Source organism: Phocoena sinus, chromosome 6 (genome assembly GCF_008692025.1).
Source record: "Phocoena sinus isolate mPhoSin1 chromosome 6, mPhoSin1.pri, whole genome shotgun sequence".
Classification (NCBI taxonomy): Eukaryota; Metazoa; Chordata; class Mammalia; order Artiodactyla; family Phocoenidae; genus Phocoena; species Phocoena sinus.
The window spans coordinates 39,307,687-39,333,736 of record NC_045768.1 but is presented as its reverse complement, the minus strand read 5'-3'; the positions used below and the strand labels follow the sequence as shown (position 1 = coordinate 39,333,736).

The 26,050-nt window shown below is 45.7% G+C and overlaps 1 protein-coding gene across 2 annotated transcripts in view; it reads right to left on the bottom strand.

Annotated features, from left to right (window-relative positions):
• Positions 1-26,050, bottom strand: part of TLE1 (TLE family member 1, transcriptional corepressor) — an 89,296-nt gene that overhangs the window by 9,458 nt on the left and 53,788 nt on the right. For both annotated transcript variants that reach the window (XM_032635758.1, XM_032635760.1), the window contains exons 9-14: positions 23,001-23,117; positions 19,061-19,114; positions 18,426-18,578; positions 16,889-17,033; positions 15,670-15,860; positions 14,123-14,199 (exon numbers count right to left, since the gene is read on the bottom strand). In XM_032635758.1, coding sequence (XP_032491649.1) covers positions 14,123-14,199; positions 15,670-15,860; positions 16,889-17,033; positions 18,426-18,578; positions 19,061-19,114; positions 23,001-23,117 — 737 coding nt within the window. The remainder of the gene's footprint in view (positions 1-14,122; positions 14,200-15,669; positions 15,861-16,888; positions 17,034-18,425; positions 18,579-19,060; positions 19,115-23,000; positions 23,118-26,050) is intronic.

The following is a 26,050-nucleotide window of genomic DNA, read 5'->3' as shown; positions in this document are numbered from 1 at the left end:
AATCAGTATAAGTTGAAGTGTTTACTGATGAAACAAACGAAATAAATAACAGCCAAAGTCCAGTGTGTTAAAAAAGACATATATTAAATGCTTTTTTAAAAACTTTTTAAAGATTTTTAAACTGTGCTCTTCATTCCGTAAGGCATTCCTTCAAATCCTGTTAAAAAACATTACATGTGCTTCCAAATTAACATAAAATACTTCCTTCTTGTACCCTGTATAATTGTATGATTCCTTAGTATAATTTAAAATGATTATTTTTGATGCTTAAGATGAAGCACTTGAGAGCTCATAATGATTACACACGGTAAACCACGTATTTCAACATCAACAAACAAAAACAGCTTTCTAAACGTACCAGTTTAAGGCTTGTACTTAAACTCTCTTTTGCATAATTAACAGAAAATAATAAAGAGATTCTCTTACATCAAATGGCTTTGTGACAAGACTTGAAGTTTCCTCCTCAACAACCTCCCTGTCTACTTTGGCCACAAAGCCCAGTTTTATCGAAGGTAGCAAAGCTTTCAACTAAAAGACTATTCTTCCCAGCGTTGCTCTAGCCAGGTATGCCCATGTGCTGACCGACGAGATGTAGGCAGAAGGTGCTCGGCGGCACTTAGTTCATAACTTGAAAGAAAGGGGACCCTGAGGGACATGGAAACTACCTGTACTTTCCATTCAATTTTGCTGAATGTGAACCTAAAATTGTTCTAAAAAATAAGTTTATTAATTTAAAAAAAGGGGCTTCCCTGGTGGCGCAGTGGTTGAGAGTCAGCCTGCCGATGCAGGGGACACGGGTTTGTGCCCCGTTCTGGGAAGATCCCACATGCTGCAGAGCGGCTGCGCGTCCGGAGCCTGTGCTCCGCAACGGGAGAGGCCACAACAGTGAGAGGTCCGCGTACCGGGAAAAAAAAAAAAAAAAAATTTAAAAAAAGAAAAAGAATTTTAAAAGAGGGAGGGGAGAGTGCCTTCCTTCTTCTCTTCCTCCTTCTTGCTACCTGAACTATGAGCAAGATGACTGGAGCTCCAGCAGCGTTTCTGGGCCACAAGGTGACTCTGAAGATGGAACTCAATTGCTGAGGGGGACAGAACAGAAAGATAGAATGGAGAGGTCCTGGTGACACTGTGAGACCTGGGGCTGTATCACTGGGGCTGTGATACCTGCCCTGGGCTACTGACAGCCAGTATCTTTTATGGGAGAGAGAAATAAACTTCTATTTTACTTAAGCTATTATTTTCTTCCCTGTTAAATACAAACAAACCTAATCCTAGTGCACACTTCTGTTTCTACACTAAAATCTTAAAGCATATTTTTTCTCTAACAATCTAATTATTTAAACTCCAAGCACTCATATACTACAGATACTAGAAAGCACGCACAAAGAAAAGACCCTGTAGAGGATGGAAGATATAGGAGTGCTAACGTTTTATTTCCCACCCACATCTGAACTAGGCACTTTGAAGACCACTGCTTTCACTTTCTTCTTATCCAAAGCATCACTCGGTGATCTAGAAGTTCAACATTAAAACTTTTCTATAGGTCTGCATACATAAACAATAAATGAAGTACGTAGGGCTTCCTCCCTCCCATAACCTTCTGGAATAAGTCTGGGCCCTTTCTGGAATTTATCAGTGGCACCTTGCAGTCCCTTTACAGATCCTAAAGACCTTGGGCATTAATACAGAACTTACATTTTCATTTTAATGCTAACTCAAATTTTGAAAAATAACTAAGCATGCACAAAACTTAAAACTGATAGAAGTTATCAGGTTTCTACCTGCCTGCATATAAAACCACATACTTCCTTAGCTTGAAAATAAAATACATGCTGTTATTTTCCTTCTATAAAAACAAAATATCGGGCTTCACTGGTGGCACAGTGGTTGAGAGTCTGCCTGCCAATGCAGGGGACACAGGTTCCAGCCCTGGTCCGGGAAGATCCCACATGCCGCAGAGCAACTAGGCCCGTGAGCCACAACTACTGAGCCTGCACATCTGGAGCTTGTGCTCCGCAACAGGAGAGGCCGCGACAGTGAGAGGCCTGCGCACCGCGATGAAGAGTGGCCCCCGCCCGCCACAACTAGAGAAAGCCCACGCACAGAAACGAAGACCCAACACAGCCAAAAATAAATAAATAAATAAAATTTAAAGAACAAAACAAAACAAAATATGAAATATATGAAAAGATTCTTAAAAGAACTTCCCCTTCTCCCTGACCAAAGGACACAATTTTAGATACGTTATCTCCTGGCAAACTGGTTCCAGTAATTAATCTTATACAGCTATTTGACCCAAATCCTTAACATTACTCTTAATTTGAATGACTGAGTACACATAATGGGAACCACAAAGAATGTCCTAGAAAATAAATATGCATATAAAACAACTACAGCTCAAAGCCCTTACATCAAGGGTTTGGTTTAGTACCAAACCGCTAAATCTCCTATTTTTTCATACTGAAGTATATTTGATGTACAACATTATATAAGTTAGAGGCATATAATACAGTGGTTCACAACTTTTAAAGGTTGTGAGTTTATAGTTATTATAAAATAATACTCATTATTATTTTATAATAAAATATATTTTATAATTATAAAATATAATATACTCATAAAATAATACCATTCATAGTTATTATAAAATATTGGCTATATTCCTTGTGTTGTACAATAATATATCCTTGCAGATCATTTTATACATAATCGTTTGTAACTCTTAATCCCCTACCCCTACTTATCCCTCTCCCTCTTCTCTTCCCTCTCCCCACTGGTAACCACTAGTTTGTTCTCCACATCTGTTTCTTTTTCATTATTATATCTCCTATTTTTAGCTCACAGTATCCTTTAGTGTCCTTAGTTATGTATCAAGCCCACATGATACTTCAATACATGCACATTACACTTAATTGAACCTATGCCATTTATTAGAGGATATTTGGAGTTGGAATCAAATAGCATCGTATTATTGCCCTTGAAGATAAGACCACAAGAACTGGGGTTTAAGTCTATTCACATTCTAAATTATGTGACCCAGATATCAGGCACCACGACCTGGGTCTGAAAATAACAAATGAACGGTGGTAAACGTGGGGAGAGAACTTGCCTCTTAAAGCTTTCTGTGCTGTGAGGAAAATGGCAGACGCGAAGGTTAGTTTTTCTGTTCGCCATAAATCAAGGTGGGTACCTCTAGGTGGGCAGTTTCCGTCAGGTATCCTTTTAGCAATTCCTGATTTTTAGGGGAAGGAAATTTTATCTCGCTTCAACTGGAACTCTGCTTATTATAGAGTTAAATGTTCCAGATTAAAATAGATGCACGAAGTACAGAGAGCTGTATGCTTGTCTCTGGAAGATACCCATCTCTCCCCTAGGTGTCCTCTTCTTTAAACTGCATAGGAGGTCTGTGATCATCATACTTAGGCAGTTTAAAATTGATTCACAGTGCAGTGAACTGCTGCCACAAGCTGTGAACATTCGTTTGTCCCAGGGGAAACCCATATGGCTGTTAATACAGGAGGAAGCTGGCGCTGTCTGCTGTGCTGGAGGGCCTAATCGAATGAACAAACCCCAGTGAGGCACAGGGCGGGTGTGGCTCACAGAGGGACCCACAGGAAGGAAAAACCAGGGGAGCAAACAAGACAGCTTGGAATCTGTTATTCACTTCCGGGAAGCACACAAACGTCTTTGAGAAAGTCCACATTGATGGCGCATCGTGACAACGTTCAAGAGATCCCAGAAGGAAACTTACCCTCTTTACTGACTGAGGAACTAGGGAAAGTAAGATCAACCAGGAGGGCGAATTTATAAACGGATAGTGTACATTTATAACTATCTCTCAAGCCTGAATTCAGAAAGAGACCAGCCACAAAAGGATGCATCTGGTACAACTGCGTTTACAGAAGTTCAAACCCAGGCAGGATTCGCCTCTGGTATAAGAAGTTGGGGCGGTGGTTCCCCTAGAGACTGGAAGGGGCACGGGAAGGGGTTTTTCAGGTGCTCTTGGCGCAAAGTCACTGGGCTATACACACGATGTGTACATTTTTTTTCTATATGTATACCTCAATTTTAAAAACTTGAATTTATTTGTTTATTCAAGAAAAAGGGGAGAGGAGGCTCCTGACCGATGAACACAGTAGGCTGGGTCCACAGCCAGGATAAGAGCCCAGACGCTGGATTCAAAGGGACCTGAGATGCGGGGGCCCCCGGCGCGAGGTCTCACTGACTGTGGTTTTCCGAACGGGACTAACTACCTGAGCCCTGTAATGTGTCCATTTTCTGATCGACAAGATAGAAATAATAATAAAATGTTGGGGTCGCAGGGGTTGTTGTAAGGAAAATAAGAGAGAAAACAGCTGCAAAAGTGCAAAACCCTTAACCGTGCTCGACACCTGCAGGGGTCTTCGGGAAATGACAGCATCGATATTAAACACCCATGACTTAAAAAGAGGAAAGTAAGGCTATGTTGAAGCCAGGGCTCTTATCTCGAACAGGGGACCAGTGTGAGGGCCAGGAATGTGGAAAGGGAGGAAGGCGTGGGGTGGGAGCCAGGAAAGCACAGGGCGACGGTGAGGCCAGGAAAACCGGGAAATTCATAAATCCTAAAAGGCGAGGTGGGGAGACAGCACCGGGCAAAGAGGAGCGGAGGACGTTTGGAGAGAGAATGGTGGCAAAGTGTGGGGCAGAAAGAAGGAGGCCCTGGGGCCCTGCTTAGGGGCCACCCGCCCACATCCCAGAGCCTCAGAGAATTGAGTCCCCCTGCTGTGTGAATCAAGCGCCTGCAGACCAGGGTCTGATTCGGAAATGTGGTGGCAGAACTGAACAGAACAAAGCCCACTGGACCTCACAGATTTAAAAGCGGAATGAAATCAAACTCATTCAAACTCTTCAGTCACTGGGCACACGGCAGAGGTAAAGGCACTCGGAGTCCCCACGGGTGCTACAAACTGGGAAACAGGACTGCGTCCTGGGGAAACACAGTGTCTTTCCCTAGCAGACTGGCTCCTGTTAATAAAACTATGCTGTGTTCCGTGGGCAAAGGAAAACAGGCGTTAGAGTTGTTGGTTTGCTGGAAGTAGAGAGGAACGGCAGTGGCCGGATTCAGCGAACAGTGATGAAGAACCACGGACCCCAGAGATAAAGGCTGCGGCCAAGACCCCACTCACTGCCTGTGAACCTGGCCCTCTTGAGGGGGAATCTGTTGCTGTATTAACAGGTATCAAAAAGAATCTGATCATGTCAAAACCTTCACTGGCTCTTCCGGCTCTACGGCTCACCTAGCCCTTCACAATTGAGTGTCGATGAGTCTCAGTTCATGTGACCGCCTTGTATCCTAAATTCCCAGCCGCATGGAACAACGGGCCAGTCCCCTAAAATATCGCATGCTGTCACGTCATGCACAAACTGTTCCCTCCTGCCTAGAATAGCACGGCGTCCCCCTAAGCGCACGTCACTTCCCCCTCCCTCGGCCTGCCTCAACTCCCCAGGTGTCGTGAGTCCTTTCCCAGGACCCTGGCTCATCCTATAAATCGGTATCATGCTGAGAACTACAGCCCACGTTTACATGTGTCTGTCTCATTCCCGAGTCGTCTGGGATGACTTCGCCAACGAGCATACAGCTGGCACTCAGTAAATGAATCCGAAAGCCCCGAGTCATTTACTGCTACCTAATCACTTATAAATCGAGGCATGAAAGGTTGCTCCAGCAGCCTTTCATTTGTAAGCTGCCAGGTTGCTCCTTGTAGCTTACTCTCGTGTAGCTACGGAAAGTGAGCTACAAGAAGGTGGGGAGTCTCTAACCACCTGGGCTCTGCCAGGCAACTCTCCCAAGGAACTCCTAGTCGTCGTACCAAACGTGGCTCAGAGGTGGTACCAACTTTCCCAAGGGGGGAAGGCAGTCCCTAGAGATGAAGAGCTGATGAAGAGCAAAACAAAAGGCAACGAGAGCAACAGTAACAGTGAAATCCACAGCCCACCCATCAGCAGAAGCCGGTGGATGTGGAACCCCTCAGATACCAGCTGCAGCAGAAGTTGCCATGGGTCAGGAGTCTAGGTGCTGAAGAGCATGCAGTAAAGTTCAGGAAGTGAGGGGACCCAGGTCAGAGTTTCAGTTTAGTCACTAATAAGATGGGGGGACCACACGGAACTTATTTGGGCCTCATTTCCCTGTTTTTACAACATGCCCTGACAAAACTTACCCTACCAACGTGACTGCTGAGGTGTGGGGGAAATGAAAGCACGTAGGAAAGTACGAAGCACGATATAGATTCAGACTTTGGTTCCCACGTCACAGAAGGCAGCTCGCTGTCCCTTATTATTTACAGCAGGGAAGAGGCACAGAGGAGCTTAACAGGCCCAACTCAGCTCGTAAGCAGGAGAGGTCAGCCAACCACAGAAGTGGGGCTCTAACCTTTACCTTAGCTTCCACATCGGCACTACCTTCGACACTCTCGACTCAAGAGGGCTCGTGGGGCCCATCAGGAGGGAGACGCCTACCCTACACAAAAGGAGAACACCAGGCATGTCAGCGTCACTGATGTGCTTCATTATGGAGCCCTGGGCACAGGAGGCTCTGAGGGCTGAGAGCTGGGGCGTTTGGCTCATTCTAAGACAGATGAGAATAATGTTAACTTATGACTTTGGAGGATGCTCTCAGCCTGAAGAACTAGTATAGGGAAGGTGGAGGCTGGGGATGCTGTGATGTGGGGTGATAAGAAAACCAGAGCCAGGATTCCCTGGTGGCGCAGTGGTTGAGAGTCTGCCTGCCAATGCAGGGGACACAGGTTCGTGCCCCGATCCGGGAAGATCCCACATGCTGCGGAGCGGCTGGGCCCGTGAGCTATGGCTGCTGAGCCTGCGCGTCCGGAGCCTGTGCTCCGCAATAGGAGGGACCACAACAGTGAGAGGCCCGCGTACTGCAAAAAAAAAAAAGAAAAGAAAACCAGAGCCATGTTATTCTAAGATTTCAGGGACAAAAATGTCCTCAGGTATATAATTCATCTCCTTCTGGTAAAACCTCTTTCTTTGCCAATGTAACAAGCTCTACCTTTAACATTTTTTAGGGTCTGCACACCTAACTCCTAACATCTGTGAAATCCTTTACTTCTTTCACAGGATTTTTCTAGTTTGGCATCCGGGCATCCTCTCAAACATGCAGATCCAGGTGCAACCCCTACCCTATCTGAAGACAGCATTTCTGCATCAATGGAGGGCTTTAGTAACAATTAAATGACAAGTTGAGGACTTCAAAGCCTTACAATAGAAGACTTTTTGTTTGTTTCCTTATTTAGTTGAATGCACGGCTATCCTCATTTTTTAAAAAAGCAAATGCAGAACTTCTTAAAATGGATAGGAAAAAGAAAATTACTAGACAAAGTAAGGAAGAAGAGATGGCCTAGCTGATATACTAGGAGGTTCTCTGGTCAAAGTCAGCATTTATGATTCTGAGCTCTAGGTCCTACTTCCTCCATCAATTAAACATTTCCAAATTGTAAATGTGCTGGGGCAGCAACAGGGCTCCTAGGCAGGACAAAGATACAAACCAAGAGATGCGTGGACGAAAAGTAAGACAAAGATGAGGAACCAACCACTGCAGGCAAACAGCAGTATTCGATCAAGAAATAGACAAACTATGCCTGGTAAGCTGAAAGCCATTTCTGAAGAGGTGAAGAGGGAGAGAGAGGGAAGGGACAGTTGTCCAGCAGCTAAACATAACTCACATCAAAAGGAAGGGCCTCACACCTCAATATAACTCCAAGAAATTAGCTACACATTCCCAGACCATCAAAAAGTAGAAAAACAAGAGTTAAACTAAAACCCACATGGTGATAATATGGCACAAAATAAGCATGTTACTTTTAGCATTTAATAGACAAAAAATCGGGCTTCCCTGGTGGCGCAGTGGTTGAGAGTCCGCCTGCCAATGCAGGGGACGCGGGTTCATGCCCCCGTCCGGGAAGATCCCACATGCCGCAGAGCGGCTGGGCCCGTGAGCCATGGCCGCTGAGCCTGCGCGTCCGGAGCCTGTGCTCCGCAACGGGAGAGGCCACAACAGTGAGAGGCCTGTGTACCGCAAAAAAAAAAAAAAAAAAAGACAAAAAATCACCCAAATATCGTGACAAGTAAAAAAGGGGGCTGAACTAATTTTCAAATCCACGAAATAAACTAAGTGTGGAATCCAGACATGGTCAGCAGAGGGATCAGAGAGGAATGGAGGGCAGAGGGAGGAGGACTGGCCACTGACACATCTTCTCAGCCAGAAGCCGGGACTGGCCCCTATTCACTGCCGCAAATCATGTTTTCCTAAGAAGCAATTTTACCCCAAATGTAGTTCAGATTTTCTCTTCCCTTTAGGCTCCAACTCCAAAAAGGTAGTTTAAAGATTTATTTAAACACTAAACAAGTGGGTGGAAGATTTCTCAATTACGTGTCTAGCATTAAAACACAGGGTACAGGAACCCGGAACTTACCTGGAATCTTAAGCCAAACTATTATTAGTGTGAGTTATGACTGACCTCTAGGTGCTACTATAGGAAGCAGGTAGAGCTCAGCCCCCCAAGTATTTATGGAGAGGAAAGCGGTGCCACGGGGCCAGAAAAATGCCTTGAGGGGAGAGAGGCGTGGAGTACAACAAAGACGTCAATCTGTCTAAACTTCAGGTTTCTTCCTTATCAGTGATCTCCACAGAGTTCAGGCAACAAATTTCCTAAAACTAAAAATGAGTTCAAGTTAAGCTGACCAAACAACAGCAATTAAATTTCACCTTGAGGGTTTGAAACACAGTCAGGGTAAACCGCTTATAAATCAGCATTACACATCTCTAAAATGCAAACTGCACTCTCCCTTGGAAAAGGATGAATCATAGGGTCTTGCGCAATCCTGGGCTCACCGCCCCCTCCACCAGTCAACGGGGCAAACATTTGTTTACTGGGTATCTGTGCTCAAGGGGACTTCAGAAGCTTCAGTTCTAGTGGGGAAGAAGCTGACTGAAACATGACCTGGACATAGGATTATAACTCAAGGCCAAAGTGTGGAAAGTGTCACAAGACATTACAAGGTGCCAGAAGAGAGACAGCACATAGGGAAAGGCAGAGGCTTCACGAAGGAGGCAGCAGCTGAAGTGGTCTTTGAAGGAAAGAAAATATTTCCGCAGGAAGAGGTAGAGGCTAGTGAGAAGGAAATCTGCTCCAGGTAGGAGGAGGGCTCTTCTCTTCATGGAACAGAGCGTTATCCCATTTGGCCAGAGCACAGGATGCAAAGAACACAGCACACAAGGCTGGAAAAAAAGGCTGGGGTGATACTACCAGAGGGGCTACATCAGGAGTTTATATGCACCTTTTGAAGATATCTGAGCAAGAAACAGACAAGATCAGATAAATATTTCATTAAGGGAAAAACTCACCTACGATCTTAGTGAGGATTTTAACAAATAAGAAGACTGGGTAAAAACGGGAATTAAACAAGGAAGTACCAAAGGCTACAAGTTTGGGTCCAGATGTTAGATAGAATAGGGACAATGCTGGGAGATTGGGATTGACATACATACACTAATATGTATAAAACAGATAACTAATAAGAACCTGCTGTATAAAAAAAAAAATAAAGTTCAAGAGAAATGAAAAAAAAAAGAAGAAAAATAGGGACAATGCCTTTAACAAAAAGAAGTTAGGAGAAGTTAGAAGTGGGAGAGAGAAAAAATGTCCAGGTTGGTTGGGAAACCCTACTGAGATCTTAGATCACTCTGACACCAAAACAAGTACAGAACAGTGGCAATGTCATCTTGCTCTACGCCACTTTGATAAAAACAATGGAAGGAAGCAGGGCGTTTTGCATATAGCTGGTTCCTCCACCTGGAGTCTTTTGCCCTTCCCCTACACAATTACTGCAGCTCTGAAAACACTATGAGAATCCTTCCCTGACCCTCCAGATGGGATCAGCCCTTCACAGAATTTCACAAAAACAGTACTCCTCTGTCACAGCTCTTATCTCAATTATAATTACACATTTATTTCTGTGATTACTTGATTAATGCCACCTCTCCATCACTAGGCTGTGAGCTCCCAATTGGGTCCTCTATGCCTAGTCAGCAGATTTTGATGAAATCTGTAGAAGAGAGGACAGGAGGGAGGTGACTGACCAGACTGTAGTAGGCAGATGGTGTGGGAACCTGAAATCACATCCCATAACACAGGGCTGAAGCAATGGACATACTCAGACAGAAGAGACCCTTCATAGAGAAACGGTGGTCTCCAAATATCTGAAGAGCTGCCTGCCCTGAGGAGGATGGATTAGCAGCACACTGTGTGGTCTCGGGGAGTGGGACAGAACAGGATAGATGGGTAAAAGTTCCAGGGAGACAGATCTCAACTCAAGGGCTGGAAGAGTTTTCACACAGCCAGGGAAAATGAGTCGCCATCACTAGAGGCGCTGGGCCAGAGATGCGCAGCCATGCGGTGAGGCCACTAGAACCACAGATGGGCATTCACGCTAGACGCACTTTTGTGTGTGTGTGTGTGTGGTAGGCGGGCCTCTCACTGTTGTGGCCTCTCCCGTTGCGGAGCACAGGCTCCGGACGCGCAGGCTCAGCGGCCATGGCTCACAGTCCCAGCCGCTCTGCGGCATGTGGGATCTTCCCAGACCGGGGCACGAACCCGTGCCCTGCATCAGCAGGCGGACTCTCAACCACTGCGCCACCAGGGAAGCCCAAGACGCACTTTTAAGGTCCCTCCAGTCCCACCTGCACTCTCCCGGCTGTACCACTCTTCGAGGGCACTCATGCAGCTGCCCGTGAACCCTCAAGCTCCCTCTCTGTGCTGGGAGCCCACTGTCCCTCTACTGGCACCAGCCCACCCTCCCGGCCCCCTCTGCCGGGTGGCCTTATCCCTCCTGCACCAGCTTCAGCTTCCTGCATATCTACCCTGCCCCAAGGAAGGCCTTCCCTTCCTAACTCTGGTCACTCTCTACCTGTCTGCCTATCACCCACCACTCTGCCTTCACAGCACTCAGCATTTGTCGCAAACTTAACCCAAGCATCTACTGTTCCTTTAACATTCCCCCCACATCAGTAGGCTCTCCCCAAAGCCAGAAAGACGAACATTTTCTTTCCTGGAGCACAGCAGGCGCCTAACACACAGTTCTCCACCAAACATCCACGAAGAGCCTCCATCTGTCCTTCCCAAATATTACTTCGACTGGTGTTTCTCAGAGAATGACTCTCGCAAACCCTTTACCACCTTGTTCACTCTACCCTGGACATGACGGTTTGTCACCATTCCTCTTATAAGCCTCACACAGACGCTGCCCAGTGTGGTCGGCTGACATTCACCGTTGCCCCCGGCGAGGTGCTCACTCCTCAAGACTAAGTGTTGAGAAACGTTTACACAGCAACTCAGAGTCAGTTCACAACTGCTGGCTCTTGTAATAAAAAACTGGGACTTGTATTCTGTATCTTTTTTCCCCCCCTATCCATCTGTATTTGTCTGTTATAAGAGTCTCAATCTTTGTCATATTGGGAAAAAACTGGTCTGCTACCATCATAGCCAGTTTGAGAAACCATCCCAGGCGGTATTACTTTTCTGAACGATGAAAACAGTACGTCCTCTCATACTAATTAACGTATTAATATGGGGACTGAGACTGTGTACGCAGCCCAGGTCCCAGACAATGGGCAAGTTCATTTTTCCATCTGATACCAATTTACTCAATCTTCCTCTCATGATATGGCTCACATTAAACTTGAAAGAGAATCCAAGAAAATGTTTTAACTGTTTTAGAAAGCAGCGACCCCTCGGATCCACAGCCCAGTGCCCGTTTTGACCAAGGGGAGAAAAGCACCATCATACCTGAGTCTCACAACTTTGCCTCTCTGCCCATTGTCGTGGTCCTAGCCTACGCAGCTGTGAACACAAAGAGATCCAAGGTTCTCACAAGTCAAAGACATGACTATTCTGGCTCCAGGAAGCGTGACACCAGTACTGTCATCCACTGAAGGTGTAAACTGTGTCTAACTGCACACACAGTTGTTAGGAACTGGGTCTAAGTTAACCCTCCCCCCCCACACCAGCCCTGAGGACCAGCTCTGTGGCTCTCAGCTCTGCTCACCCCATGCCCTCTGCCTCCTATTTCACATTCGGGGCGGGGCTGGGGGGGGGGGGGCTTGGCAGCTGGAAACTCCCCACAGCTCTGACTCCTGAAACTGGCTTTCCCTAATGATTCGCTGAACTTGGCCTTAGCTGCCTATTATTCCCCTGAAGATTCGTCAGTTACTGTTAATTGCTGCATCCTGGCTCAACATTAACTGTTTGCTCGTTTTCTTCTTTATTTTTTGGCCACAACTTGCGGCATTTGGGATCTTAATTCTCCGACCAGGGATCGAAACTGTGCCCCCTGCATTGACGCGCGGAATCTTAACACTGGACTGCTAGCGAAGTCCCCATTTGCCCTTTATCCACTCACCAGACAGTGGGACACACAACAGCTAGCTACACTGCCAGCAAAACCACAGGTAAGAAATACCCATAAGTGCCCTGTGGCATTCCAGGCTGGACACAGGGGGGGCATTCCCAAGAAAACACAACATAGTAGTTCACAAGTATTCAATCGGAAAAGATCTACCAGCTAAGAAAGGATATGCGATGCTGCCCCACTTCCCAGTCCTGCTCTTCCCTGGGCCTAGATGTCACCATAAATTCCTAACATTGCTACTAGCTCCTAGTATAAACCAAAGCTTCACTTCATCATAAGCCAAATTACCGTGAAACAGATACTATAACGCAGGGAAAGAGGAGCAACGGGAACCTGCTTTCTAAAAGCAGATGACGGGGTAAGGAGTTCCATCTTTCCTCATGCTATTGGTTTGTCTGATGCAAGGCTGCAATAAAAACCACAGAAGGATGACCAGGTAGTTGAGCAGACCACTCAAAATAATGCAATATGCAACAGATGCATGAGTAAGAGCTGAAAGAAACCACTCGAAGGTAGAAGGTATAACGAAAAAAAAAAAAAAACCTGAAGGCCTGTGACATGTACCTCTATTTGGAAAAAATCAATGAGTTGGAACTGGCTTTCTGCCATCTTCTACCCTAGGGGAAGAGAGTATTTGCTGAGAAGTAAGACTCCCACATTTCAGGTTTGTTTTTCTTTGTTTTTTTTTTTTTCTTTTTTTTTTTTTTTTGCGGTACACGGGCCTCTCACTGCTGTGGCCTCTCCCGTTGTGGAGCACAGGCTCCGGACGCGCAGGCTCTGGACGTGAAGGCTCAGCGGCCATGGCTCACGGGATCCTCCCGGACCGGAGCATGAACCCGTGTCCCCTGCATCGGCAGGCGGACTCTCAACCACTGCGCCACCAGGGAAGCCCTCGGGTTTATTTTGTACAAAAATTGAGAACTTTAGGAATTCTTTGAAATCACGTTTCTGATTACCAATATTATGGAAAACAGGTGATTTTAAGTGACCCTGGAAGAATAACCAACGGGGCTTTTTAAATTCTGAAGGCTCTTTTGCCCTTTAACCTACCTCTCCTGCTTCCTCACCAAAGCCACGTTGCACTTTATAATCTCTCAGAGGAAGGCACCCAGCAAAACTTTACTTGGGGTTCCTGGGGAGGGGGGGTGGTCAACCCCCGATGTTGGCATCCAACAGAATGTACCTTTCACGGAACTCCCGTTTCGACCAAAATAAGGAAAAGGTGGCACTGAGCCGGGTAAAGAAACAGCACGTTTCCCATTTCTGAGATTTCAAGTTTGTGACAGCTTATTGCCCACAACACAGTCCTGTGGAAAATCTCCAGCAGCTACCCCCTAACCAAATGGCAAAGCAGAGCAGCTTTCTGAGGAAGGGTCAAGCAAGGAGGACCAATCGCCCCTGGCTCTCGCCTCCCTCCTCGACCCCTCCCCAACAGCTTCTCTCCAGAAATAACTAAATGCATGACATCATCCACAGCGAGAAGACAGAGGCGTGACACCTACCAGGTGCCTATTTATAGCAAGTGTTAACACTCCTCAGGAAAAGACACTAGAAATCTCCTTGGAAACGCCCAAGCCTGTGCTCCCTTTGGAATTCGAGTCTGCTGATAACCATGACTAAGTAACCGCCTTTACAGTAAAACCAAAGAGTTAGAGGTACTTACGGCTTCCCCCCGGGGATTCCTGCCAGGTTTGGAGGGATCGTAGGTACACGCATGTGAGGGGGAGGATCAAACCCAACCTGGAAACAGAATAAGGCATCGCACTCTCAGTTTATGCAGGGTAGGCACTTTGTGACACCTCTAAAGACTTTTCACTAGAAACTCAGAAATCCCCAAAGCAACAGAAACAGAAACAGGGACATGCGCTAGCATTTCTCAAAAGAACGATTATAATGCAAAAAAATAATACAGCCACCTCTAAATACCACAAGACACTCTTTTTTGGGAAGTAGGAAGGTGTGTGATTGATCCGTGCATCGAGAACCAGCTTCCCATGGTAAATACGCCCTGTGGACTTAGGATGTTCTACCTGTCCAAACAAGTACAAAGAGCAGTACGCTGAGTCAGGACAACCTGACTATCAACTTTGGCACTATCGACGTTTTAGGTCAGATAGTTCTCGGTTGGGGGCCGGCCTGGGAATGGCAGGATAATTAGCAGCATCCGTGGCCTCTACCCTCTCAGTGCCAACAGCATCCCCCAGTTCTAATAAACAAAAGTGTCTCCAGATATGACCAAATGTCCCTAGGGGGCAAAATCACCCTGTTTCATACCACTGGTCTAAGTCATCGCTTAGAAGGTCACGCATGGACGCTCTATTTTGTGCACCTTAACGAAGGTACCTAGTCCCTCAGCTGTCCCCTTTGCTTTAAATTATCTCGCCCTCCACTGCACAGCCTTTCCTAGTAGTACAACATAAGGGAAAAAACGATGAACTTTACTATCACCCCAAGTTATTGGAGGTAATGAAGAAGGGAGAGGAGAGAAATGCACGTGACATATTTCAAACAGCCAACAGAAATGATTTAGGGACTTTCATCTGCTATGAGTTACAATCTAGTCCCTTTTCCTGATGCAGTCAAGGACTACACAGTCAATTTTCCCCTTCACATGCAGTTCTGTCTCTTCCTGGTCAAACATGAGGCCATTTACACAGTGGGAGAAGGTAGGACAAGAAGGAGAACCTGCCCCACGGTTTCAGTCCCTTTGTGTTTCTCCCTGTTGAGCTGAGATCACTTCTTACACCTAAGTCACGCTATTGGGTTTAAAGAATAATATAAGCATGGAATGAGAAAATTACGGCTCCTCAAATATTTTTTTCTAAGAATTAAAGAGAAAAAAAAAAACAAACAACTTCAAGAAACGAATGAAAAGGCTTCTGTGAGCTACTTGAGTCATTTCATCGCCTTCCAAAAAAAAAAAAAAAAATCTACTTTGGTGGGAGAAAACCAGATGTCCCCTGAACCGCTGAAGTAGCTCCTAAACACTGCCTTTTTTCATCCACAAAAACAGTAAAACAAAAAGCATTTGGCCTTAACTTAATGAAGCGGCATGCCGATGAAGGCGGACAAGAGGGAGGCGGGTGCAGCGAGGACACTGGGTCTTTGTCTGCAGGCGTGGGGACTGCAGGCCGCTGGCCGCTCCTTGGGTCCCGCCCGCCCGCCTGCGCCCACCCACAGCTGCCTGCCTGCCATCCCTGCCATCCCTACCATCGGGGAGCGCCCGTAGGCCACCACGGCAGCCGCGGCTGCGGCCGCGCTCATCTGCGGCGACATGTTGTGGAGGCTGGCGTAGGCGGCGCTGGGACTGGTCAGCTCGCCGTTCATGCCCGCGTGGGGCACCATCCCGAAAGGCGCAGGGTACGGACCCGGCACCGCCAGGGGCGTCCTCAGGCCGGCCGCTGCAAGGAAGCACAAGCTGCATGTGACTCACCTGGCCGCTCAGGTCCAGCCTGACCATCAGTTCCAGGGTCCTCTTCAGTGCCCTTCATTATAGGGAAGGAGGAGAGAAGGCTGGGGGGAGCAGAGGGGTACCAACTCCAAATCCTACAAAGGTCCCTTCTTCCCTGGAGCTGAATTCATCTCCAGGAAAGAATGGACCCCAGGGGAAGAACTGCCCACATATTTCCTCCTCGGTCGGTACACTGGGCAACACTGCGAACCAGGGAGATTAAGCAGCATCCTTGTACCCAATTCACAGAAGGCTGACCGAGGCACAGGCACTACCTGTTGACTTAAACTCAAAAGAAGGTTCTCTTGATAAAATCCAAGATTTCTCCTCCACCCCAAATTTTCCATTACCTGCTACCAATTCCAAATGAAAACCCGATCCTGGATTTATGTAAACCAGAGCACAGGTTTAGGGGGAATATTCTGGGGCCTCTCTTCCTCTGGGCCCAGAGTGTTACATTTTTCCTTTGCCAGGGAGGAAGATAAAGTTAAAAGTTATGAGTTTATTCAGGGGCTGGAGTCCCAGTGAAACCCTCCCAATTTCTCCTGAAGGAGAGACCGTGATTCCTGAGGGATATACCGGCAGAACACTGGCCAACTAAAGCAAGCAAGAAGCACACTTGGGCCGGTCAGACAGGCTGTTTCAGTCAATATTAGCAAACTCAGACACACAATGATAGTTTGGTAAGGAGCTTACATGTGGAATAATTATCAGAAACTTTATTGAAGTCCCTGGGATTTGGATTATTTGGAAATAAAAGAAAAGCCAAATGTAAACAGTCAGAGACTGAACAGGGTACAGCTGCTGAAACCCAAGGACAAACATCTGTTTCTTATCATGGCTTTTCAGAGATAGGAAGGAGGGAGGGGGGCAGAAAGTGCATCTCATATTCACGAGGAAACTGCATGAGAGCTGAACTGACGAATCAAGTTGGGAAAGGGAAAAACAAAACACAGCCCACAAGAGGCAATGCCCTACCCGCTTGGTTAACGAGGGGGTCCATGGCTGGAGGCTTGCCGAGGCCTGGACGTAGTCCTGGAGTGGCGCTGGTGCCCGGCGTTGGCATGTCACTCCGAGGTGTCGGTGTGCTGGATTTCAGAACAGGCGTGCTGGCTTTTTCGTGCTGGTATCATTAAACAAATTAAATGAGTATTATTTTTAATCCAAGCCATATTACACAATTTATCACAACAGCAGCTGGGACACTGGGCACCTTCTAGCTACTCCCGCAGCCAATTTTCATAAATCCACACGATGTTGACAGCATTAACTTGTGAGGGAGAAATGATGACCTTTCCTCTTCCTGCCAGAATTAAAACTCTAGCTAGAGACACAGAACATGATCACACTCCTTCCTCCGCAGATTTTATTTTAAAAAGTATTTTTTCATCAGGCTTGTGGACTTTGGATCTAGGCCAAGTTTGAAGGATGACCACCCAGAGGAAAGTTCCCGGTCACTCAGAAGCGACTGCCCCGGTCATCGAGAATAGCAGAGGGAGGACCCCCTTTCTACCTTTGCCGCTTAATGGCAGTGGGATTGAGACTAACAGTGAGAGGCAGCGGAGCCATCAATTTGATGAGAAGCAAACTGGCATCTCAGGGGCAAAAGCCCTAGACCTAGTCCTATCATTGTGAGAGATGTGCCTAAAAAAATAACTCTTTGGCATTCAGCAGCTGCACCCATTTGCCAACGTAACCAGAGTGGACCCACTACTGCAGGGGCCCTCAGGAGTCAAGATAGTAACAGGGTCACAGGGCATCTTCTTCTGCATCTTAACCCTTCATGTCCCTTTAATCATAGTCTGAGAAGCACTCTGGGGTAGCAAAGAACATGGGTTAGAGAGACCCCAGCTCCCTCTGGCCTTGGATCTGAGGAGCTGTGCAAACTTGGCAAATTCCTCCAGCTTCCCTCCCCATCAGTGAAATAGGATAATGCCTTGAGGGACTATGTAGGGATTAACTGCAGGGTTGTTATGGTGCACTTATGGTGAGTGAAGAGATGAGATACTCCACAATGTTTGTTGAATGACTGAAAGCATGAATTGGCCTGATGTACCCACATCCCTCCCCGAGTTCCAGGCTTCCCCTGGTGCCACCTTGAGTACATCACCATCTGCCCAGCAGCCCAATCACAACATGACCCAACGGGATGGGTCAGTCTAAAACCAGGGGAAGTGTACCGCTTAAGAAAATGAGGACTCCTTAGGACCTAAGGCATTTGAACCATTTGCCAGCGAGGAAGCTGAGCCTACGCCAGGAACATATCCCCCAAGTAAGAAGGACATGGGCATGGAAGCTTGTTATCTCTCTCTAATCATGGCCCAAAATAGACGACCCAGAGGGCAAAAGTAATCACCATGGGGACAGAAAGCAGAACGATGAGCTTCACTTTTAAACCCTTAAAAATGTAACTCTCAATTAGTAAAAACCCCACATTTCAAATACTTTAGGGAACCTCTGGTTCCCTGATAAAACTAAACTGCTAAATAGGCAAGTGACAGTTCTTATGACCTACCAAGCTCATTTCTTTGGATTTCAAAGAAGTGGAACTTCCCGAGGAGGCGGTGGATGCCGGGCTGCTGGAGGCGTCTTTCTTTAGCAGACGGTTTTTGTCGATTCCATTTTCCCTGGGTGAGTGGGCGGGGCTTGCTCGTGGAGACGAGGGGTCCTCAACAAGCACAAGCAAAGGGCTCGTGATTTCACTTAGAATGGACGGATCTTTCCACACCAATTCGCCAAATTAAAGGAGAGCCCTGAAAGTCCTTCAGATTTGGGGGATTTGAGGGTGTGCACCTAATACTGCTATTACAATGAATAGGATGGTGTTTGCGAGTGCACCCATGAAGACACCATAAAGAAACAAATCTAGAAATAATCGTATCTTCCCTCATGCTCAAATACTTTGCCCAGAGGGCACGGGACCGAAAGGAGCACCAGACACCAACTTAGGAATCCAAATGGTTAGGGAAACAGAATTTTTTTTTTAAAGGAAACAAAAGTTTGTGTCGGTTTTAGACACTTATTGTTCCATCCATGAACAACCATTAAATCCTTAACGTGTAAAGTTGCAAAAGACCAAAATATGGTGGTTCCACTTCCTTTCTCTCCCAAGTCACTCTGAAAATAAAGTTTGATCAAGAGAATGGTTACCTCATTAGACACATCCACAACTAAGTTGTCATCACTTTTGTCACCATCGCTGTCCTGAAAAAAAAGAAATTTTAATGCCATTTACTAAAGGGTTTGAGGCTCAATTAAATTTCTGTAGCTCTTGGTAGCAGACAGACTAGCAAATGACCTGGGCTCCCTTCCAGAATGCCAGTCCTGGTAATTAATACCACCGTCTCCCCTTCGCATCTGACCTGGGGACGTGCAAAGACCCAGGCAGGGAACTCTGCTGCGGCAGCACACCAGCTAAACAATCACAATGTGTATACAACAGGTGATGGCAAGCCGTAAAACCTGGCGCACAGCAAGGGCTCAATAAATGTTTGCAGCAGCTGAATCTCTCTTATAATCTGAAATCTGCATATCCTTATCTCAGAGATCTTTCCCCACTGGATTTCAAATTAAGAACACAATTTCGGGCTTCCCTGGTGGCGCAGTGGTTGAGAGTCCGCCTGCCGATGCAGGGGACACGGGTTCGTGCCCCGGTCCGGGAAGATCCCACATGCGGCGGAGCGGCTGGGCCCGCGAGCCATGGCCGCTGGGCCTGCGCGTCCGGAGCCTGTGCTCCGCAACAGGAGAGGCCACAACAGCGAGAGGCCTGCGTACCGCAAAAAACAAACAAACAAAAAAGAACACAATTTCACGTCATTGCTTTTTTGTGTATCACCTTGAAGGCTGCCAATCAATTCTAGTGTTCATGGACAATTCATAATTATAAAGACAAACTTGAACCCTGTTCCCATGGGGTTACTAGTTACTACAAAAAATTAAATAAAGAAAACTACAAACAACAAAGCTAGCTACTGGATGGGATAATGTACCAAGATCTAACCTCATGATAAGAATAAAGCTCTTTAGCAATCAGCTTGGAATATTCTTGAGATGGAAGGAAGATAGGATGGCAGTATCTGGAGGGCCCTGGCATCCTACATTAGGGCTTTTAATGTCTTGACATGAAGCCATAAAATTGGCTAATCAGAGGAAACTCCAAGGTTGCACGCACTGAGTTTCAAAAAGCTTCAGAAAAGCTGTTCAATTTAACGTGATCACTCCTAAATCAAATTCAGGGCAGGCTGAAGAAGTCTACTTTCTTAGCCAAAAGGCCTTATATGTCTTTTAGTACAGAGTAATACAAGAGACATACGGAAAAATAAGTTATCGCAATGGGTCCTATTCTCAAAAAGGAGCAGGCCCCTGGTTTATGATCTACACAATTCTTTTACTGATGTCACTGTCAAATAAGAATACACAAATAATGTTTGAGACATATTAGTACAAGTGCAGGTGTCACCCATTAGCTTTTTGTGGCCCCCAAGTCCAGCTAGAAAGGTACCCTCAACTCTAAATTCATGTCTTAAATGTTTTATCTAGCCATACCTAAAGCATTAAGTGTGGGAGACCCAATTTACTTTCTTCAGTAATGTGTTACTAGATATACCTTTAGTCATCGTTATAAAGGCACCATGCAATTCATTAGCCATAACAAAAGATTACAACCAATGAGGAAGCCTGGATAATTAAAAATAACAGGCTATTGAAAGAAATATTTTCATGCAATAAAAGAAAAAATTAATACTAAAGAAAATTTACTTTCTCTTAGTAAAGCCCACAGAAAAGCACAAACATTGTCGGGTGTTAAGAAACCCAGGGTGCAGGAATTCCCTGGTGGTCCAGTGGTTAGGACTCTGCACTTCCACTGCAGGGGGCATGGATTTGATCCCTGGTTGGGGAACTAAGATCCCACATGCCACATGGTGTAGCCAAAAAACAAAACAAAACAAAAACGAACAAAAAAAACCACTGATTAAAAAAAAAAGAAAGAAAGAAACCCAGAGTGGTGGTGACAAAGTATAAGCCAAAGGGGATTCCCTTTAGGAAAAAAAAAAAAAAAAACCCAGTATAAAAATAGTTAATGTAATGTACAGACCAAACTGGCAAAAGGTAGCAAATAACTAATTTATTATAATGGAACTGTGCAGTGCGTCCTTAAGTAGTCTGAAATTTAAATCTTAGCTTTGTACTGGACCCTTCTGCAAATATAAACCTTCATGGTACAGTATACACCTGTCATCAAACATCTAAGGTCGGAGTCCTTTGCCCCAGGTTCTCCAACATCATCTCAATACATCACCCTCAACTACCTACACAACTAGACATTACCTAGTACAAACGGGTTACAAAAAAGTCATGCAGAGCTATGGATTCTAGATCCCTCACTACTAAATAACTTATCTACAGAGCAACTCGGAATTCTATCATTGGCAAATTTGCAAATTTCTGTATGTCGTGGACTTTCTTGACCAGCTTATTAACAGTTGATGCCATGTATAAACGTACTTGTGTGGGATACTGGCTCTGGGCAAAAGATAAGGGGTAAATATGTGCTAAAAAGGCTTGGGCTGTGGTGGGGAGATCAACAACTTGGGTTCTTGGGATGTTATTATGGTACAAAGTATGGACCAATTTGAGGACCTCTGGCAAAATATCCAATCCTAGGCTCTCGCTTTGGGAATCCTAACATGGTGATGAAGAGTATGGATCCTGGAGTCAGACTGTCTCCAGGCTGTGCCGCTAATTCTGACCTTGGGCAAATCACTTAAAAGCTCTGTGCTTCACTTCCCTTATCAATGAAATGGAGGGATGATACAAAACTCACAGAGTTGTTTTCAGAGTTAAATGAAACAAGCCACGTAGAAGCACACAGTACCTGACGCTAACTTGAGATGTTGCCCAAGAAATGTTACCCACAGTTAGCCATTGGCTTGCGCCAGCCAGCAGGAGACAGAGGTCTCGCGTGGAAACCTCCGCACAGCCTGCACAGCAGCCAGCCAGAGGTAGACACTTCTTCCTCCAGGGTCAGTGGGGAGTGGCCTAATTTGAATTCTACTCCCACGCTGTTCCTGAGAATGTGTGCATCCTGAAACAGACACTCGGGGACACACAAGGAAACTACAAGGCATCTGTCAGCTGCAATGTTTATGACACCGAGACCAGAACCAATGGCCATTTGGCTTGGTTTGCTCTCCTCATGAATGTGGTTTTAGCTACATCTAAGTCAAGAGTCCTCACATCCAGTCGTGTGATCTCATCTGTAGGGTTTGAACGAGATACCCCCAGTGTTTCTTCCAGGTTTTTTTACCGTGGACTTTTATCACTACACTGCTCCCTGTGGAAGAGGACGAACTCTGCCTTAAGACATGATAAGAGCCTGAATATACTACCAGAATGGCATTCAAAAAGGTAAGTTGGTGACACCGAATTCTTGCCCTTGTTGTTTTAGCAGGACAGGCTACCAAATTTGAAAGGTCTAGGACAAGATGAAAATGCAGGCCCTAGCCTCAAAATTGAGAATTTGAAGAAGGTGGAGAGCACAGCATGAAACCAATGGTGAGGCAGGGCCCCTGCAAGACCAGGGTCAGTGCAGCTGCACAGGCTGCACACCACGAGGCCAGCCCTACAATTTTGTATTCCCTCTCATGAGTAACTATGGCAGAAAGCCTAAAATTTAATACTAAGCCTGGCAGATGCATAATTTACAACTCAAGATGGAAATAATATCCTACAATGTAAGAATCTATCCTCTTGATACTATTATTATTTTTTTTTTTTTGCGGTATGCGGGCCTCTCACTGTTGTGGCCTCTCCCATTGCGGAACACAGGCTCCGGACGTGCAGGCTCAGCGGCCATGGCTCATGGGCCCAGCTGCTCTGCAGAATGTGGGATCTTCTCAGACCGGGGCATGAACCTGTGTCCCCTGCATCGGCAGGCAGACTCTCAACCACTGCACCACCAGGGAAGCCCGATACTATTATTTTAAGGGATGTGAAATTGTCACCAAGATCTTAGAGGTCCTTTGTATACTCACTTAGAAGCTGAGCAAGGAAGCAAACCAATATTATTTCAAGTCCTTTATTTACTTACATAGTGGCTGGAGTCCTTATCATCCACCTTTCTTTTTTTGATGTCATTGGAAAACTCGGGTCCATTTCTGCGTTTATCTGTGCCTCTTAGACTGTCTGGGACCAAAAGGGAGTTACTCTGCAAGACAAAAAAAATTAATCAAAGATTTCTTCCCAGGTCTCCCTGTACACATGAAAACCCCACCTGGATGTGATAGCTGGTTTAGAAAGGTGATGCCTACATGGCCTTTCATTCCATTTAATTCGTCTCATCTGAAGACTTTGATGGCAAACATTTATAGAGATTTAGGCACTTAAAAGGGAGACCCTGACTATGCACTCAAGCCATCCAAAGCCTGGTGGATCCTTCAGGCCCTGCTCACTTAAAATGTTCTTCTGTTCTGTTTGCTGTTAGAGAAATGGGAGCCTGCTGTTTATATGCGGATGTGTTTTTATTCTTTCCCACTGAGACTCCCTGGTCAGGAATAAGAATGGCCTATGAGCAAAACCTGAGATCACTCTATTAGACATATTCTGTGACTGTAAGAGTCAATGTGTGCCTCTCTAAAAAGACACAAAGAGAACGGGTGGGATTAACAGCATGGTTTCCTAAAAGGCAAATCACATTTTCCACAGTAACAATGAAGGAACTCTTTTGAGTTCTTCTAATTTATTGTTGAAAATAAGATTTGGTGTTCCTTGCCAAGAGCTCTGAAATTTAAGACCCAAAGCAGGAATTCCAGCCAGTGAATCTTCAACAGCAAGGCCAGCTCCCACACACAAAAGCGGGAACAAGGACTAATCTTTTCCACAAACCACACAGGATACTTTCATTCACATGTGCTGAGTATGAACTGTTGACCCAAAGAAAACAGGCATTTTAGATATTTGAGGGTCACATGACACGATGTGACATCCCTTCAATTCCCATCTCCCCTCGGGGCTAAAGCATCAGAACATGTTACAATGAGTTCTTTTAAGTGCGGGATTAGCATACGCAAGGGGGCAATTTGTTCAGTGGTGTGTTACTGCCTTGAACAATGCTGAATGGGCTGTGCAAAAACTTTCTTTCTCAAAGCCCAGATAACCTCAATTTCTGAAAGATGTTGAAGAACTAAGTCGGGGAGTCCAGGGCCAACAAACAGTAATGCTACCTTTCTCTGTCACAATATAAAATAGAAGGGGCCTGGGGAAACCTTTAAGTTAGACCATCTCTAAAGCAATAGTACGTACCATGAGCAAATCTTTAATGGTCCATTTTTAGAGGCCATGGATGGGTCTTCGTTCCTAACCAGCCCAAGGAAATTAGCCAGGTGGCTGGCTCTCAAAACTCCCCCGTGAAAACCGTGAACCCCACCATGGGAACGTTCTCAGCTCAAACACACACAGGAGGAAATCAAAAGTGGGAATCAGAAGGCATTCTGAAGCCTCTTTGCCCACTTCAGAGGCTGCCTCTGAAGCAGCTGAGCTCTCATTCACGACCGTTCAAGCTCCACAAATGCCAGGAGGCTTACATAAAAGCAGCAGGGAGGGACCAATGCAATTCAATATAGAGAAGCTCAGAATAACGTCTTGAGCTCAGTGTGGGGCTGAAAGGTGAGCTGGCTGGATCCCTGAACTAATTACATTGGTAAATATCTGCTAAAAACTAATCCCTCTGACCCAGACCCACAGCCTGACAGGTCGCAGGAGACTTAAAACTGCAAAGTGCTTACATGCTGGGGAGGGGAGAAGCAGCTTGAGCTCATGTGGAAAAAGTGTCCATACACACCTGTCCGTGTTCTAGATTATGTCAGCCCCCAAGTCTCCTCCTCCAGACTCAGACCAGATACATTAAGGGCAAGGCTGTATCATATTCAACTTGACATCTACCCACTTGCCCAGCAGAATGTAGCACAGAGTCGGTGTCCACGCACAATTTAAAAGTCTCTTTCCCCAGGGTCCCCTGTGTAGCCCTCCTGCTGTAATTAGCACGGGGCCTCCAAACCACTCAGCCATCCAAAGACAGCTTTTTAATGATCTGATTTTTTGAACATAAAAGTAAACGACACGCCTATTAGGAACAATGCAATTTCTGCTAGAAACAATAACATTTCTCTGGCTGGACCTGTGAGCCTGTCAAGCTTTGAGCCTTCTGCGTCTCCGTATCAGAAGTTAAATTCCTGTCTGAGCAGCTTAAGTGAGGCCTATCATCTGAATGCGTTTTGCAAAGCTCTGAAAGTTCTTCTAAATTTAGATGGGGCTGATAATTAGCACCCTTGCTTATCTGAAAATTGGCTCCATTCAGATGGAAGATTGAGACAAGTTACAAAACGAAATGTCTCATCATACCTTTGATGCTGTAAAACTGATTCAAAACAAGGCAGCAAAGAGTATGGGCGGCAGAGGCCTGGGAGAGCCACAGTCCAGAGTCAGGGGGTGCCTGGCTCACGCTGCAGCCCCAACAAAGACGAACCACTTTCTTTTACCCTTGTTCCCATGAAACTTGCTTGCTGTGTGTAATTGTCCCTGACATCCTCCAGCCCTGACACTGCTTTCATTGTTGTTCTTGACTTAAGCAAACAGTTCCAGCCTAATGGACTTCATTTGCTGTTGGCAACAAAAACAGTCTTGCTTAACTACTGCCTAGGTGACCCTAATCCTCTTGGCTACCTCACTTGCTCCCCAGAAACCCAAAAGTAACTACATGGGTAGTAATGGACGTCTCCTAATACCATCAAGTCGTCTTCCCTCATGCTGCGTTTTGTTCTCACGTACCGTCTTATGTTCCTCAGGGCTCAGAAGTGGAATACAGTCATTTTCATGGTTGTTCTGAGCCACTTTACACATATTTTGAAAATGCGTACTGACTGAATATCCTTTGGATCCTTCAAAATTTAGGGTTTTACCTTGATTTGTTAGATTTGAACAAGGAGAAGACAGACTCAAATTTAACGTTAAAATTTAATATTTAATCAACATTTAAATGTTGATTAAAAGCCTGTTTGTGAAAGAATAAAACTGAGGTTGCTTCGCGTTAAGTTACTGAAAAAGTCATGCATTCTAAACACTGAAGATAATTAGGACCAAAGT